Genomic DNA, 18492 nt, shown 5'->3' with positions numbered 1-18492 from the left:
GGCGGCCAGCCGCTGTGGGCGGCATGAGCAGCTTTGTGGCTGGAATGTTAACCGTGATCCAGAATGGCCTCTTGATTGTGTTACAAGGCATTGAGTACTGGTGCATGCCCAGGTTAAGTGTTTTAAAATGAATCCTAACATCTGTGCATAACAGTTTAACAATAATGTAGGTTTTTTAGAGTCTTGTCTGGTTGAATCTTAGCATATCCTTCCAACTAATAAAGCTGAGCGTCGCGTGTGTTCTCGGCGTGCTGAGTGGACGTCCTGTAGCCTGTGTGTGTGGCAGGCAGCCCTGGAAGGCTCCGCCGGAAGGTGGTGCAGCAGCTCTCGGGCCACGCCGGGTGCTCCCGGGACGTCTCTCCACCTGGAGAGGTGACTGAGTCCATCTTAGAGAACACAGTTTCCCCCTCTGTGAGCCTTCCCTTTCCTCTCTCCACCCCTGCTGGCGTTGGTCCCTGTCACTGCGCACCATAAGGACGGAGAGGAGGAAGAAGGTGAGCCTGGGCAGGTCGTCACTGGAGCGCGGTGGGCCGTGGGAGCGCACGAGCCTTGCAGTCAGGGTTCCAGATGGAGCTTGCGGTTTTCCCTTTGACCGCCGCTCCGCTTGGAGGACACGGCTGATGACAAGTTGGTCGCGCTTTACTGACAGACCTCTCAGCTCTGACCGCGGCCCCCACGATGACAGGATCAAGGGCAGATGGCCTCGGTGGACCCTGGCTCTGCCACTGAGGAGGGGCACAGCCTCGAGCACTGTGCCTCAGTCTCCCCGTCTGTAGGGCCGTCGTCGTACAGCCGTGTCCTCTTCAGCGGCTGTGGCAGTGAAACGGCTGCTCCTCGTCAGGCTCGTAGGAGGCGTCTGCGGGTCCTGGTCCCGTGTGGTGCTGGCCGCTGGGGCCATTGTAGCCACACTCCCGTTACGAAGGACTTCGTTCTCCTCTCTGTGGCCCATGGATCGGCTATGGGAAAGGAAGCGCTTTTAAAAATTGTCCTGAGTTGGCTTTTACAAGTTTCCCTGTTCTTAGCCCTTCCCGTATGTAGGTTTGTGAGTTTGGCTCTCACTTGCTTATATCAAAATGAGAGAAAAGCGCGTGTGTGTAAAGCCTTCGCTCAGCCGGACGCTTGGTGAGATGGCCCCCAGGGCAGCACTGCTGCTGGAAGCCTGCATCTCTCTGCAGAGCTCAGTGATCTGGTTAATGGGGCAAGAGTAGCAGTGTCTTTAGTAGCATTCTTATTCTAAGGAGCATGAGGTAATTTGTATAACTCTAACGGTAACTCGGCCCTCCACTTATTGAATAGGCTGACGGAGCGCCTTCTGATTTTCTTCACAGCTTCGTGCCCAGTTTCCTCAGACTCAGTCACACTTCCCGTGTTCAGTATTGACGGCGACATTGAGATTAGAGTTCAGATAAATTAAAAATAAGCCTAGAGAGAGGTGTAGGGAATATATTACATGGAAGACGGCTGTTGACCCTTGTAGGAAAACTGAGGCCCAACCCCGGGAGAGTGGACTGCTCAATGCCTTCTTAAATAAGGGGCATCAGGGAAGCTGCAGCTGGCCTCCTGGGACCTCAGGGTCAGGGTTTGGAAAGATGACCCATGCTCACCGACAGTGCCGGCTGTCGTGCCATCTCTTCTGGAACCACGGCACATTCTTGATAAAACGTGTTCCTGCTGGACCCGTGGGAACACAAACTGTGTAACTGGCAGTCGGGAATATCTGCTCCAGGTGTTTGCACATTTTCTGTCCAGGTTGCAAGGGAGAGGCGGGGCTCACCTCTTGGGCCGTGCCGTGTGTTTCTCGACAGGAACAAGGCCTCAGTGGTACACATCACTTCCGGCAGAAACTGAGACTGGGTTTTAGTGTTCTTAGATGAGTCATTGTCCTCTACCCACCCCCTGCAGCCAGGCCCTGGGGAGGAGTGCCCTGGATGCTCCCTCAGACAGGCGCGGAGGGCAGGTGGCCCGAGGGCACGTCTCCCGTCAGGCCAGGCCTGCGTTTGACTCCGGTCACCTGCACCCCGTGGTGTCTAGCGCTGCCCCGGGTTATCTACCTCACACCGGCCTTGGGGATATCACGTTTAGGCCCCGAAGAAAAGTCTAGTTGCTCTGCAAATCTAGAGAGTTTCAGGAGAAACAAAGTTACCAGGTGAAGTAGTTGTCACTTACACAGAGGACATCACGAAGTGTGTATCATCTGAGGCGTCCTTGCTGTCGTGAGATTAGCTGCCAGTGGCTCCCAGGGCTGCTGGGGGCTGAAGAGAACCCCCTCCTGGCGACGCTTAGGTTCTCTTTCCCTGGCTCGTCCGCTCCCATCTAGCAGTTTCCCTGGGAGCCCTCAGTAGGTGTTGTTGTAGGTGTGCAGATGTGTGTGTACGTGTGCCCCGTGTGACGTCTGAAGACTAACCGCACGCTGTGTTTGCACGCTTCCTCCCCGGTGTCGGAGCAGGCAGCGTGTCGGGAGCGCAGAGGCTGGACGCCGCCACGGTCAGGACTTACTCCTGCTGAAGCCCCGTGGTGAGTAGAGGGCTCCGCGTGCCCGGAGGCCGCAGAGGCGGCCGGGTGACCGCACGGGGGCGCTGCCTGGCCCGGAGAGCCCGTTTCCGTTCCTGCAGGCCTTTAGGAACACGCATGCAAGCCCGGCTGCACCCGTTACGTGGTTCTGGTGTTCTGTATGCTCACAGTTGGTCACAGAGGGGTTCGTGTATCCTCATTTGTTAAGGAAAAAAGTGTATTTGCATTTTTTCCTTAAAACTGAAAGTGCTGGACTCTTTTCAGTATCTGCTAATGTCTTTTGGGGGTGGGGAGGCAGGAGAGCAGCGCGTGGCAGGAGCTCACCGGCTCAGCTCTTGGCTGGCGACCACCCGTGGTTGAGAGCGCCCGGCACGGCGGCTCTCCGCCTTGACCCTGGCATCCGCGCTGGTGTCGCTCCCAGGTCAGCGGCGCCCACTGGCTTTCTTAGAAATACACGGTCTTGAATGAGCCGCACCCCGCACGGCCAGGTTTCCTGGGGCCACGCTGTCGTGCGACCCTGAGGGCCTGGCGGGTGGTTTTAAACACACAGCTGCGTTGCCATCGCAGGGGTGCAGTTACGAGCAGCCCGCTCGCGCTGAAGGGGTGACGTGGGGCTGGGAGCCCAGCCTCTGCTCGTGGCGCCAGGGCCGGGGGCTCTGTTCCGCTCTCCACTTTTCACGTCTCCGCCAGAAGGTTTGATTGGTTTCCTAATCTTTTTAATTGGTAACTTTTAGACATACGCCAAAAGGAAGTCAGCAAGGAATTTTCTCATTGATACGCGTACTCCTTGACGTTTCATCTCAGTTCTCAAGCAGCTACAGCGCAAGGGGCAGGGAGGCAGGGCTGGGCCTCAGGACGCAGGTGCGCGCCGGGCGGCCCGTCCTGAGGCTGATTGTCCTGTTTGTGCTTCCTTTCCAGTTTACCCACACTACTTCTACAGATGACCGTGCAGCGCTCGGGACCCGGCGAAGACGGCCTTTCAGAATTCAGTGGATCTGCAATCTGTTGATACTTGTTATATGGACCCTAAGATATTTTATTACAGAGTTTTTAATTAGTGAAAAATTCACGAATACCATAGAGAAAATATTTTAGAATTTAATGTTTCTTATATTTATGTAAACATGACTTCATTTATATAGTTAGTTACTTTTTCATGTATATCCAGGCTATAAATATCCTTTCAAATCGATTCTGTTCTTCTATCTAATTTTAGTCTTTCAAACGAATGTACTGTAATGCTTGTATGTATAAATCCTATGAAAAGATACAGGGCTTTTGTAAATTATGCATTTATTGTAATTATCATTAATTTTTTAATAATAATCGGCGAGAGAGAAGAGGATTTTACTGCATTTGCATTTGTAAGATCATCATGACATGGTGCGCGTTATCCTGACAAATGTAACCAGCTCTACAACAATCATTTTGAAACAAGCAGACTTAATTTCAAGCAATTGCGTTTTAATGACTGACCTTACTCTACTTTTTCTAGCAAGAAATGCTTTATTCTGCAGCGTGAACAGACTGAAAGTACCTGGTGTTAAATATGAGCTTCTGATAAAATTTGGGCTGAAGGGGCCGTCAGAACTGTGAGCATCTCTGGTGGCTCTCAGTAGCTTGCAGAGCTCGTCCCTGGAGACCCGCACGGCTTGTCCTCAGCGCCCGGCACGAGCCCCAGCCGGGAGCACTTCTCTTGGCCGCAGGAAGGGCTGGGGGGCTCTCTGGGCTCTGCCCCGACGGACGGACGCGGGCCCCCGCCCCGCTGCTCTTTGAGGACCAAGCAGGAAGCACCGCGCTCCACAGGGACGCCCGTGCCGGAAGAGGAAGGCGCGGGCTCCCTGAAACCAGGAAACCACGCAGTGCGACTCTACTAAAGGCCTTATTTTTTCTTATGTAAATCATCTTTTTACATTTGTTTGTAAACATGTTGAAAGGAGGGACCTATTGGTACATTTTTAGCTTTTGACGATATAGCCGTGTTGGACTGTCTAAGTAGCAGATGTAACTTTTCCTTTTTAAATGGCACATTAAAGAGCCAGCAGGAAATGTGTTCCCACCACGGTGCGTTATTTATTATACAGCTCATTTTGTCGGTGGACGGTTTACATTCGGTTTCTGCTTTTAACTTCCTTGTACGATTCATTCGTTGTTACATTCTGTTTTCTGTTAATCTTTTGTGAACCTCCTGATTATGTAACAAAGTATGTACAGTCTCCTTTTGAACTATTTTTATCACAGTATTATTTATTGCTTTCTTTCAATAAAGTACTGAGGCGTTTTCCACTGCCAATAAAGGATACTGAGAATAAGCTGTCATTCTGTGACAAATCGGCCGCAGCTGGCTCATCTCCGGCTCCAGGCTGATTCAGTGGCGGCAGCGTGGTCGAGTGGACTTTCTTGGGTAGAAATCAGTTGACAGAATGAAAAAGCTGGGGGTGGAAGCACAGGATGGGGGCGTCCCCGCCAGGAAGCCCAGGGGCTTCCCGCCTCGGCCCCCGAGGCCCAGACCCTCTCTCGCTGAGACCTGGGGGACCAGGCCCGGGCAGCCTGGCGCTCAGAGGCACCACAGGCCACAGGGAGGCGCGGAGGCGCGTCAGTCCATGCGCGCACTGGGGCCCTGCTCTCCTGCTGCTCCCGCCCTGGGCTGTGTCCTTCCGGTTCCCAGGGAGCCTGGTCTCGGAGCGCTCAGACGGAGTCCTGAGTCATGAAGCAGTCCGGCGCGAGAGGGGAGGGACGCGCCGACGGGCCCAGGCAGGCAGGCAGGCAGGACGCGCCCGGCTGCAGGGCGGCAAGGCGCGGCGCTCGTGGCTGGCAGCGCCAGACCCAGGGCACCCGATGCCTCAGCCCCTACGTGCTGTCGCCCGCCCTCCCCCCACCGCAGTATTGTCATCAGGTCTGGGGGTGCACGATGCCCAGGCCGACCCCATGCCTCGCGCTGTGTTGGGTGGGCGCTGCTGACTGTCGCCTCGGTTTTCCTTTTCCTGTTCTGCTGTCCTTCCAGGGCTGACGGCCGCCTCTCCTGAGTGACGTGTTTTCTTTATTCGGGTGAATACATTCCAGCTGGTGTCCGTCAGGGCACAGCGATCCGGTGGTTTGGTGTTCTCTTGAGAGCCTGTGCTGGCTGGTTTTCCAGTTTTGTTGGGGGCAGCCTTTTCTTGGCATTTCCTCGTTCTTGGGTTCACTTAAGTGTGAGACTCAAAAGCACATAGCGCTTCCCTGCTTTTTCACCCACCAGTCCGTTTGCCTGACCAAAGCCGGGCAAGCCTTGGGTAGCCTGAAGCTTCTGGAAGCAGACCAGGTCATCACTGACTCTTTAAGTTGCAGGTGTTTGATTAAAACTTCATTCGGTGGTTCCGTTTACGCCTTTAACAAAAGGTCAGCTCAGAACGACGCAGAGAGCACAGGCCGGTGTTGCAGTAGCTCTGCTGTGCTACGCGCACTCTGCTGTGCTAGGCACACTCTCAGCCACGCCTCCCGGGTCTGCTCGCCCCACACGCAGTGTCCCAGGGCTCGCCCGCAGTCGGCGGGGATGGGAGCCATTCGCAAGCCAGGTGTGGCCACACTGAAGACTCTCTGGACCCTTCCCACCGCTAGAACTCTGTCGAGCCTCCTTTAGCCTCATAATTGCTGCCCTTAAGTTTCTCTTTTCAAGTCTCACATCATGCACTTTAAGGTAATTGTGGGTTTGGGGTTTTCTTTGCTCTTTTGCTGACTAAGTCCTGTGCTCATGGGGATGGGCTCCCCAGGGTCTGGGGAGGAGCGTGTCTCCCCTGTATCTCCGGCAGGTGGATAGCGAGGTGGCCGTCCGGGTGCTGTGGCTGCTGTCCTAACCACCGACATGTCATCGAGTGCATTCCCAAATAGCTCAGAGGCTTCTGTTTCTGACATTTCCTTAGCTTAACTCCTCGGTGAGGAGTAGTAGCCAGTGGTTTTGCAACCGCGTGTCCTTGACTCAGTGGGGCACCTTTTGGAGTCCTGTTGTTTGAGGCCAGCACTGCGTGCGCCCCCTCCACCTGGCACACGCCGAGGGCACACCCAGTGCAGGGAGGAGCAGGGCTGGCGTGGAGGATCCATCCTTCGCCTCTTCCCGCTTTCAGTGCTTGTTGGCCTCCTGGGCTGTGAGCCGGGTCTCCCGTCTCTGCCTCTGTCTTCACGTGGCCCCACCCTGTGTCTTATCTTCTGTCTCTTACGAGGACACTTGTCACTGGCCCACCTAGGTCATCTGGGATGGTCTCACCTCAAGACGCTTCACTTAGTTACACCTACAAAGACCCCTTTCCCAAATAAACTCACGTTCACAGGATCCTGCGATTTGCACACAGACACATGCTTGTGGGGCCCCTGTTCACCCCATTCCACCTTTCGACATTCTGGAGAAGAGCTGCCCTGCCCGGGAGATACCCGGATGGATAGACCTGGCTCTACCCCAAGGGACCCACCCCCCAGTGGGAACATGGTGAGCCGAGAGAGGGAGCCGTGACGCCCGGGCTCCTACATAACACGTGCTTAATGTGGCCTCTCGATTCCTCCAGTGTGGACTTTGCCTCTTGGCATCTCCTTCTGGGGGATGAGAATTTCAGCTTTCCCGCACCTCCCTTTCTCCTCCCCAGCTCCCAGCAGAGCTGAATCCGTGTTCACTGTTGCCGTGAGGAAGGCTGGAGGTGTTATTCATTGCTGGGTCAAGTGGGTTACTATGATTACAACCGAGGGCACGTGTTGTGTGCCCAGTATTTACAGATGAAATGACCGTGTCTGGGATTTGCTTGACAATAATCTTGGCGGAGGGGTAGGTCAGGATATGGGTCAAACCAAATTGACCGTGTGGGTTGATAGTTGTTGAAGGTGGGTGATGGATTCATGAGGGTTTATCATAGTATTCTCTTTTTGCATTTGTGTGACATTTTCTATAATAATATTTTAATAGTTATTTTAGGGAGACCCTCTGTGTTTTAAACCCTCAGTCTTTAGATGTCTGGAAAAATTGCTTCTTGGTCCTCACTTTGGAATGTAATTTACCCAAGTTTTGAACATTAACTGCAGCCCACCCATTTTACACCACAACTCAGCATGCACACACCACGTTTCATCCATTCTGTCGTGACTCCTTTGTGACATTTTGGTGTCTTTGAAGTCAGGATGTGTCTTACAAACGATGGCATCTTAGACTTGATGAACTATGGCGTACGACAAAACTTCACGTGGGCTGCAGCTTCTCTGCTGCTCCTCCCACTGACAGGTGGGGTCTCATCCCCTGCAGCCTGGCCAGCCTCAGTGACTTGGTTGACCAAATGAATGTGGCAGATGTGTGTTAAAGAAAGTGTGTTAAACCACACCAAGGACTGTGCTGTCTTCCTTCTAACCAAAATTGCTTTGCTTAGGGGGCTGGGAAATAAAGCTTAAATAAAAGGGTAGTGAGGGAAAAATCAAATCTTTGTGGCTACTGTCAGGGCCGCTGTTAGAGACTGAATGGTGTAGATTTATATGTCCAATTTCTGTTGAATGCAATATATTCATTGAGGCTATACAATTATCTTAATCTACATCTCTAAGATCCACAGCTCCCTTAGAATCTAGGAAGGTAGCCCAGTGACAGCTGTTGATATTCATCAGGTTAATTACTTCAGAATAATTTTATGTTATTGGGTTCACGGGTACCCAGAGATGTTGGTCATTGAAATATTCGATTCAGGGAACAATGTAAGAAAGGGTAGTTTGAAAGCTATGTGTGTGTGTCCAGAGCCAGTCAACCTTTCCATGGCTATTAGGAACAGAGCTTAAAAATAATAAAAGCTGATTTAATTGGAACAAATGCAACCCAGCTTTAGATTTTATGTCATCCAGAGTAATGATAATGTTTATGTAATCAGATGTAATTCTTTCTCCTTCTCCTGAAATATTGAATCAGATTGTGTTGTGTGTTTAAACATGGCTTGAGAAAGTCTCAGGGACAGTGATGTGGCAGGAGTTCTTTGGTCCTTGGTCTCCTGGGATTATGCCTCTGAGATGCAATCAGTGATTCAGTCCCCATAGATCTTTGGTGCCATCCAATTCTGACATAGTGATAAAACTCTGATTTGAGTGATTCACAAGAGATAGGAAGGACAGAAAAGGACAAATTGGCATGAAATAGACTGTAAGGTGGTTTGTGGCATGCATTTTTCATAGGCAATTTCACATAGAAAAGCTTAGAGACTCGTGACCAGTGCTACCTGAGCAAAGGTAGCAGGACCATATGAACGGTGACTTGACAAATGTGAATTATTCTTAGAATTTTCATGTTAGGGGAAGTAGGTCAATATGGTAAACATTTAGAATTTATAGACCAGGTGACAAGAAATGGCAATGAACCAGTTAGTTAATCAATGCTTATGGTGCCATTCCAGATCCAAAGTGGGACATAAGTAAAGTTTGTCCTCAACGCTCAGTATCCTTTGGCTAACTCTACTTGGGCTCTTCTCTGTCCTGGGTGATCTGACTTCTTGTTCTGATCCCTTATCCCTGCCAGAAAAGCCAAGGGTTTATATTTGATCCATTACTTTCTTTTAATATGAAACTATCCAATGCATTATGTCAACAGCTTCAGGATGACTTTTTAAGCTATAAAAATAACCAGCAAAGCTGTAGTCATGTTTTAATGACAGAAAGCTAGAAATTTGTTTTTTTCCTAGATTGACACCTGAGCTAAAACTGTTGCCATCTTTTTTTTTTGTTCTTCTCCCCAAAGCCCCCCAGTACACAGTTGTAGGTTCTAGTTGTGAGTGCCTCTGGTTGTGAAATGTGGGACTCCGCCTCACCGTGGCCTGACGAGTGATGCCACGTCTGCATCCAGGATCTGAACCAGTTAATCCCTGGGCTGCTGAAGCAGAGCACACGAACTTAACCACTTGGCCATGGCGCTGGTCCAAGAAAGCTGGATGAAAAATGCTTTGAATTCAATGTATATTCCTATGTTTTGCTACCCCATCAGTTTTTTCCAATAATGAGGAGTAGTGGCCCTGTAGTAGGAGAGTGTAACAGATCATTGGGGGTTGGGGTTAGGGTTCAGGTCAGAATGTGCATAATGTAGAGCAATTTGGAGGGTATTAATAATGATATTTGCCTTTCACTGAGAATTTACTATCTGCCAGGCATTGTATGTTTCACATATACCATCTCATTTTAACCCTGACAACAACTCCATGAGATGGATATTATAAGTACCTTTTTATAAGTGACATATGACCTGTGAAGACATGAAATAATTTGCTCAAGATCACACAGTTGAGGGATGGCAGAGATAGGATTTGGACCCAAGGCCGTATGACTCTGAGGTTAGAGCATTCAGGTATAATGGTTTACTTTTACCATGCTTTCCCAGACAAAAACACTACCTTTTACTTCTTCACAAACACCAACAAATTGAAGACTGGATTGTTTAGAGTTTTATCTTCTTTAACCCTTCCTCTCTCTCTCTCAGGAAGTGGGAAGTGAAAAGAGTGTAAATTCTCAATGGAGAACCCAGTCTGAGATTGGCCCTGGTAAGGCTGGACTAGAAGATCAGTTCTTGAATAATGAGAATGGCTTGCTCGTTGTGTAGGATTTCTGAGGTTCTGCCTTTGTCTAAACTTATCACAAGAATGTGAATCTGGCACGTGCAGTTCTGCATAAGATAAATCCCTGTAGGCCATTATGGGAAGTCTTTCAAAGCTTCTTCGTTCCTTATAGGAATCCAGGAGGACAACAATTGTGTGCCTTTGAGGTTCTCAAGAGGTCACAAGCCCATGTGGTGTTCAACTAAGCAAAAAAAAGTCTTAATCTGTGATGGGCCATTTGTCCCCATATACGGGTGCTGCATTTGCAGTGATCATGAAATCTTTCTAGAACAGGATTACAGTTTGGCATAGACAGGTCCAGTAATGTAATACATTACATCCAAATGGTTTAAGAGCAATCAATTGGGTATCTGAAGACTTATCTCTGTGATTAAGTGGATATGAGTTCTTGAGCAAATCACTCTAACTCTAGGCTTCTGTGTACTTACCTCTGGAAAAGGAGTTGGATTTAATCAATCTCTTCACCTGCGATATAGTTGTCCTGACACATTGTTACTTTGTTCTTTGAATGGAAATACATCAATCAGCTCAATCCTGTAGCACTAGTTACTTTATGCTTACCAGAAGCTAGGGTTACCAGCAACCTATTAATTTACTAGAAAAATAAATTGTTACCTAGTACGTGTAGTTGGTTTATTGATAATATATTTGAGTATATAAATAGGACTCTGTGGGAAAAATGATGAAAGGAGTCCTTGGTGATGAAGAGGTTGGAAACTCTTATTCTATTCCACCACAGAAGGCATGAGTCTTCTCTTCAGTCTCTTCATGGCTGACTTCATTTCTTGGTTCCTCAGAGTGTAGATCAAGGGGTTCATCAGAGGGGAGATGACAGTGAAGGTGACAGAGATGGCTTTATCTGTGGGGAGGGCAGTGAAGGGCCGGGCATAGACATAGATGCAGGGCACAAAGTGCAGAGTCACCACCGTGATGTGTGAGGTGCAGGTGGAGATGGCTTTCCTCCTGCCCTCCCCTGCCTGAGACCTCAGCATCATTAGGATGACTGTGTAGGACACAAGCAGGAAGATAAACCACAGGGTACTCACTAAGCCATTGTTGGAAATCATCAGGAGCTCAAGTGCAGAGGTGTCTGTACAGGCGAGTTTGAGGACCTGGGGGACATCACAGTAGAATGTGTCAAGAACATTGGGTCCACAGAAGGGGAGGGGCAGCAACAGGGAAATTTGCATGATGGAGTGGACAAAGCCCCCCACCCAGGAAGCCAAAATGAGGGCAGTGCATCGCCCCCTACTCATGATGGTGACATAATGCAGGGGCTTGGAGATGGCTATGTAGCGATCAAATGCCATCACAGAGAGAGAGAAAATATCTGCTCCACCGAGGAGATGGAAGAAGAACGTTTGTGTCATGCAGCTAGTATAGGATATGGTCTTTATCTTTGACAGAAGGTCTGCCAGGACCTTTGGAGCGGTGATGGAGGAGAAGCAGACGTCAAGGATGGCTAGATTGCGGAGCAGGAAGTACATGGGGGTGTGAAGGCAAGGCTCACAGGTCACAGTGACCATGATGAGGAGGTTTCCCAGCAGAGTTGTCATGTACACAAAACACAGAAAAAGAAATAAGACCAAACTGAGATCTTGGGACTGAGTAAGTCCTAGAAATATAAATTCTTTTACCCTGGTGCCATTTCCCAACTCCATTGAATCATGTTTCTTCTTCTTTGTGTAGCTTGGAAAAAATTAAAAGTGTTATTTCAGAAAGGGTTTACTCCCCCTTAATAGATTCAGGTTTACAGTTGGGTATTAGGTCGGAAGACTAGTGAGGCATTATCACCACATGAAGACTCTTTCCAAGGTTATTGTTAACACATCCTACATGCCATCTTATTCCATAAGCATGCAGTTAATTATTGTTTTCTTCTGTAAATTATATGTATTTTAGAAAATGCATAAAAGTAATGTTCTCAGAATAGAAGTTGTAAGTATCCAAGATAAAAAGGTGAATAGTAAATAATCAGAAAGGGAATATTTTGGCACAAGGGATACAAAAATGGATGCAGTTTGGTGTGTAAATAAGACAATGCCTATTTGGTACAACTGGGGTCCTTTGAGGTTTTACACAAATGTGGGTTTTTTTCCAGACTGGGTGCTCCATTTAAATGCTTTAAGAACTCCTATCTGCAAAATGATTGTCTTTGGACTGAATTTCACAGAAGCACTCCTCCCTTTTTTAGGTCACAGATTTAATGCTATGAAAAATCAGATAATTTTAAAGCTGTAAAATTCTTCTTTATCATTCTATTTTTCCTTAAGGGGATTTATTTGTTTCTTTCTTTAATATACTTTAGGTACCAAAACCCCTGGATGTTGAATAACTCCTCAGCTATGAAAGTAAAGTGGTAACTCAGAGCTTCTCTTCTGTTCACTGGTCAAATTTCTTTCCTAAAAGCTATTTTTTTTTATTGCGCTATCATTGACATACGATAGACTCATGTGTTTGACGTGTACACTTTGATAAGTTCTGACGTACGCATATACCCATGCAATCATCAATATGTTTAAGATAGTTAATTAATATGTCAATATATATTAAGATATAATAAGATATAAGTTAATTAATATATGTATCACTCCAAAAGTGTCCTTGTGACTCTGTAATATGTCCCCTCTGCCCCCTTTCTTCAGGCAAGCACTGATCTGCATTCTGTCACTATCCATTAGTTTGCATTCTCTAAAATTTTCTATAAATGGAATCCTAAAAGGTGTACGTTCTCTTTTTGTCTGGCTTGTTTCACTTACAAAATACATCCACGTTTTGTGTGTACCAATATTTTGCTCCCTTTTATTGTACGGATGTGCCACATTTTGTTTATCAATTCACTTGTTGATGAACATTTGGGTTGTTTCTAGTTTTTGGCTATTACACGTAAAGCTGCTATGAATATTCTTGTAGAGGTCTTCATGTAGATATATGTTTCCATTTCTCTTAGGTAAGTACCTAGGAATGGAATGGCTGTAACTCTTAAAATTCAATAAGAAAACCAACCACCCAATTAAAAAAAAAGGGACAAATGGTTTGAAGAGATACTTCAACGAGAAGATATAGGTTTAGCAATTAAGCATATGAAAAGATGCTCAATGTCATTTATCAGTGGGGAAATGTAAATGAAAGCTATAGTGAGATAGTGCACATTTATTAAAATGGCTAAAATAAGAGAGAAGGGGTTAATATCCAAAATATACAAAGAACTCATACATCTCAACAACATAAAATCAACAACCCAATTTAAAAATGGGCAAAAGATCTGAACAGAGATTTCTCCAAAGAAGACATACAGATGGCCAACAGGCACGTGAAAGGATGTTCAACATCATTAGCTATCAGGGAAATGCAAATTAAAATTACAATGAGATATCACCTCTCTCCCATCAGAATGGCTATAATTAACAAGACAGGAAACAAGTGTTGGAGAGGATGTGGAGAGAAGGGAACCCTCGTACACTGCTGGTGGGAGTGCAAACTGGTGCAGCCACTATGGAAAGCAACATGGAGCATCCTCAGAAAATTAAGAATAGATCTACCGTATGATCCAGCTATCCCACTGCTGGGTATTTATCCAAAGATCTTGAAAACACAAATGCATAAAGATACATGCACCCCTGTGTTCATTGCAGCATTATTCACAATAGCCAAGACTTGCAAGCAACCTAGGTGCCCATCAAGGGAAGAATGGATAAAGAAGATGTGGTATATATTCATAATGGAATACTACTCAGCCATAAGAAATGATGCAATCCAGCCATTTGTGACAACATGGATGAACCTTGAGGTTATTATGCTGAGTGGAATAAGTCAGAGGGAGAAAGTCAGATACTGTATGATCTCACTCATAAGTAGAAGATAAAAACAACGACAAACAAACACATAGCAACAGAGATTGGATTGGTGGTTACCACAGAGGAAGAGGGGAGAGGGGAGAGTAAAAGGGATGATTTAGGCTCACATGTGTGGTGATGGATTATGATTAGTTTTTGGGTGGTGAACATGATGTAATCTACACAGTCTTCGAAATATGTTACGATGTACGTCTGAAAGCTATATAATGTTATGATCCAGTGTTACTGCAATAAAAAAAGAAGATTGACATATCAGAGTTGACAAAAATGTAGAGGAACTGTAACTCTGGTGGGAATGTGCAATGATGCAACCACTTTTTATTATTATTATTATTTTTTATTGAGTCATTGATAGGTTACAATCTTGTGAAATTTCAATTGTACATTAATGTTTGTCAGTCATGTTGTAGGTGCACCACTTCACCCTTTATGCCCACCCCCCACCCCACCTTTCCCCTGGTATCCACTAAACTGTTCTTGGTCCATAGTTTTAAATTCCTCATATGAGTGGAGTCATACACAGATTATCTTTCTCTCGCTGGCTTATTTCACTTAACATAATTCTCTCAAGGTCCATCCATGTTATGATGCAACCACTTTTGAAAACAATTTGTCACTTTCTTAAAATGTTAGGCATGTGCTTATAATATAATCATTTTGCTCTTGAATTCCTTCCTTTTTTTATTTTGCGAATCCTTGAAATGGACTTAATTTCTTTCTTTGCAGTTTATCTCCTTTTTCTTACCATGATCAGAAAGAAAAGAAAGGTGAAAGTCACTTCTCTCACTTTTTTGGGGTGTTTTCCAGTTCAAATGAAGATATTTCTTTTCACCTAGCTCACTTTCCATTCAAGTTGTCTTTCTTCTGTATACAATTTTGTCGAAAGTCTACTTAATATGGAAAACTAAAAAAGCTACCAAGAGTTATCAGAGCATGCAGGCAGATACCTGGGGGCCTCTGGCATAGCACAGCCTGTTGCAATCCCAGCTGGGTACTTACTGCTTACGCTACAGGAGAAGTTAGTTTACCCCTTTGGCCTCAGGCTCTGCATCAGTATCTGGAAACAATAGCATCTCCCTCATGTGATTTTTGTGAGGATTAAATGAATTAATATATGCAAAAACATCAATACTTAGAGCATTGCCTAAGCAATAATAAGTATGCTCATACGTGTGTTACCTTAAAGTAAAACGCTGGGTTAGTAACTGTCTCAGGCACACAGCTTCTTAAATGTACTGACAATCTTTTAGAAGAGTTGTATGTTTTCCAGAATCTGTATTCTAAAACAGCTTCATCAGAACATACTTTTTTTGGGGAAAATAGGAGGTACTTTTCTTTTACTGTCAATGAGAGTGGCCCAGAGTGTGGTGACAGCGTTTGGTAGTAAGGAGAGCACTTGCTTGGTTTGGTTTCTTATCTGACAACATCTTAGCAGACCAGAGAAGTCAAGTGCTGGTCTCTGCAGTGAAAGCCATCTGGGCTCAAGTCCTGGCTTTGTCCCTGTGTGACTTGGGTAAGTGAGAGACCTCATGGAGTCTCCACTTCATCTGTGGAATGGGGATTATAGTAATACCCACCTCACAGGGAAGTTATCAGGATTAGGTGAATTAACATACATAGAGTCTCACATACATGACTGGTTATCTGTTATGATTAGTACTATGTTGGGTAACCTTAACATGGGAGGCTCATCAGGAAATGGAGTGTGTTGAACCAAATAGTAGCTGAGCTATCAATTCTGACTAGTTAAAGTGGGGAAATAATCACCAGAAAACACCAACTCAATATAGTTACTAAAGATATTGAGGAGGTCTTACCTACTTATGATATCCTTCCACAGGGACTATGGAATTGTAAATAGTAGACTATGGTCTACACAGAAGGGTAGAAGGTACAGTACCTCAGACCCCGAGTCAGTACTGTTTGTCAGAGAGGAATAGGTCCTACGTTCACAAAATACTTTTGGTAATTCAGACAACATCCTCTGCCTTCTGCTCCATGTTTCTGCTATTTTTACTCCATCTATTTAACAAATATTGATAGAAAGTTGGCAGAGTTCTAGGTTATTTGAGAGAAATGAATATAATCCAAAACCAGTGGAGAAAGAACTGAAATTTAATAATATGACATTGATGGGGACCGTCTAAAGACAGATGAGGTGTGTGTGAGAAAAGGGTGATTTCTCTCCAAGAGGCTCAGAGGAAGCTGCATGGAGGAGGTGACATTTCTGTTTGGGGCACATGGGAGTGGAGAGAATGGGAGATCTGGCTTGAGGGGACCAGTTGAATATATAACAGTTGCTGATGAGTGGGAAGTTTGGCTGGAAAGAAAGGATCCAAATCTGTAGGCACGGAAAGACAAGCAAAAGAAAATCGTTGTTACAAAATTTTTATTTTTTGATAAATCTAAGGGAGGGTATGTAGGTGTTCACTGTATTATTCTTTCAACTTTTTTGAAATATTTTATTTTCTTTCTAGTTTTGAATTTAGCATAAGAAAAACCTCTGTAGATTTCAGTTTCAAGAGATCCATCTATAGGATGAGAAAATCTCATTGTTTTTTCTGAGAAAAATCTCTTGTTTGTGCAATTCAAAGGATCCTGGAAAAAAAGAGCTTCCTCTGCCTACTTCCAAACTGAACTCATTTCTATGACTCTCCTTTCACAATATCTTCTTTGTTCATATTTCTTAGCTGCGCTGTCTGCCACTGACAGTTCACCCTGGAATGCAGCATCTTGTGTATATATTTCATTATTTTTAGTCAAAGTGTATTTATGAATCTTACAATTCCATCTAGATTTCAGTTTTTCTCACTCTTCTCTTCTCACACTTATTCATCGACACCCAGACACCATAGTCATTCACACTCATGTAGAGTTATGTGTCTTACCTAAAATTTCCAACCTCCTTCTCAAACATCTTGAATAATGTTCACACGAACCTTGGGAGTCATTCAGCTTCAGGAAATTTTGTTAAATACCCCTCTGAAGGCCAGTGATTTCAGTGGCTTCCTGTCTATCTTTACGTGGAAAAAGGCAGACTCAGGGAATAATATTTCCTTGGCTCTTCCACACTGATTCACAGTGTTCCATCATATGTACCAATTTGTCAATCCCAGAACTAGTGTGAGAATTATCAGAGGGCATATAATTGGATGTGGCTGTGGAAAAATTCTACTGATGGAGAGGTGGTTTCAGTGGGAGTAATCAAGATGTGACTCAGGCACATGTCCTTAGGAACACACTTTTTGTGTAGGATCTAAAAGTTTTTAGCAGTGACAAAGATTCTCCCCTTGACCAAACTCTACTCAGACTCCCCTGAACTTTTCAACTAGGCCTCCACTTTGAGACCTCCATGCTTGTCTCTGCATTGTCCAATTTTAGCAAGAATTCTGCTAATTCAGTTTAGCCAAAATCCCCCAACCTCCATGTTGATCACCCTCAGTATCTTATCAGGTTCCTCACCATTCTCCATCCCCCAAGTGATATTTGATCACCGTGGCCTGCCTTCAGCAAGAATCCTGTTAGGTCAGCTTACCAGAATTCTACCTTACCTCTTAGTAGATTTTCTATTGGGACATAAATGCCTATTCTTAGGGATTCTGCACAACTTCCTTAGCAGTTTCACCCACGTAGGGTAATTCCTGAAGTGTGACACACAAGTATTGGAAGGAGCCATTGGACCTGAAAGGATTATGTAGACGAGAGTGAAGGAGCTCTCAATGGGCAGATGAAGAAAGTGGGTGATGGAGTTCTCACAGGACACACATGTCACCAGGAAATCCACGCTGGATCCATCAGCAACTCCTACTTGCTCGACTTTCAGAGTTTTTCACCATTCTCACCACCTCCACTGTTACTACCCTAAGTTATGTCTTCATTATTTCTTTCATGGGACTATTGTTGTAGCCTCTTAATTGGTCTCCCTGTTTTTGTCCTCACCTCTCTTCATTCTATTTGTAACAGGAGCCCCTGCAATTCTGTTAAAACATGCATCACTATTCTGCTCTTCAAAGCCCTTCAGATGCATCTCATGTTATTTAGAGTGAAAGTCATAATCCTCACAATGTCTAAAAGGTCCTAAGGACCTGGTCCCATGGCCTCATTATCTCTCTGACTTCAATCATTACCTGGCTCCTCCTTGCTTCCTCTCATCTTCTTATGAAGGCCTGGGCACAGCCCCACCTGAGGACCTTTGCATGTCTGATTTTTGAACTGACATTTGTACTGTGCCATGAACATTTGTCTAATTTCAAAAATTTTAAGATCTAGGATCTACCTGCAGAAATGAAGGGCAAAAAAGAAAAACTCCCAAATGCTGTAAATAGCAGAACAAGAAAACAAATAAAAACCAAGTTCATGTATTGAATAATGTTTTTCCGTTCATGCCAACCTTTTTGAATGTATATGCGTAGTCTGAAGCAGCTTCATAGGTTTCTGTCATTTTTAGGGAGTCATGTTAACAGAAAATAATAACAAATCCATTGTTTTCTTACTCCTATTCTCCAATGATTTGAGAAACAGAAAGGAGT

The 18492-nt window shown here is 45.5% G+C and overlaps 2 protein-coding genes across 26 annotated transcripts in view; one reads left to right on the top strand and one right to left on the bottom strand.

Annotated features, from left to right (window-relative positions):
* Window positions 1-4811, top strand: part of LOC102147393 (liprin-alpha-1-like) — a 112498-nt gene extending 107687 nt beyond the window's left edge. For 20 of the 25 annotated variants that reach the window (XR_011424013.1, XR_011424016.1, XM_070229878.1 and 17 more), the window contains 2 exons: window positions 2447-2514; window positions 3430-4811. Coding sequence is in view for 22 of the 25 variants with exons in the window: in XM_070229878.1 (XP_070085979.1) it covers window positions 2447-2505 (59 nt within the window). In the remaining 3 variants the exon portion in view is untranslated. The remainder of the gene's footprint in view (window positions 1-2446; window positions 2515-3429) is intronic. The other 5 variants (XR_011424014.1, XM_070229864.1, XM_070229873.1 and 2 more) reach the window with 1 other exon arrangement.
* A 6020-nt stretch (window positions 4812-10831) lies between these two features.
* Window positions 10832-11767, bottom strand: LOC138916698 (olfactory receptor 4D11-like). Its single transcript, XM_070229897.1, has one exon. The coding sequence runs from the start codon at window positions 11765-11767 to the stop codon at window positions 10832-10834; it is 936 nt and encodes a 311-aa protein (XP_070085998.1).
* Window positions 11768-18492: the final 6725 nt, after the last annotated feature.

The sequence above is a fragment of the Equus caballus genome, chromosome 12 (assembly GCF_041296265.1).
Source record: "Equus caballus isolate H_3958 breed thoroughbred chromosome 12, TB-T2T, whole genome shotgun sequence".
Lineage (NCBI taxonomy): Eukaryota > Metazoa > Chordata > Mammalia > Perissodactyla > Equidae > Equus > Equus caballus.
This window is presented reverse-complemented; position numbering and strand designations above follow the sequence as displayed.

Bases quoted from the DNA above. Each gene is read 5' to 3' on its own strand.
- LOC138916698 (XM_070229897.1), bottom strand. From the start codon at position 11,767: ATGGAGTTGGGAAATGGCACCAGGGTAAAAGAATTTATATTTCTAGGA.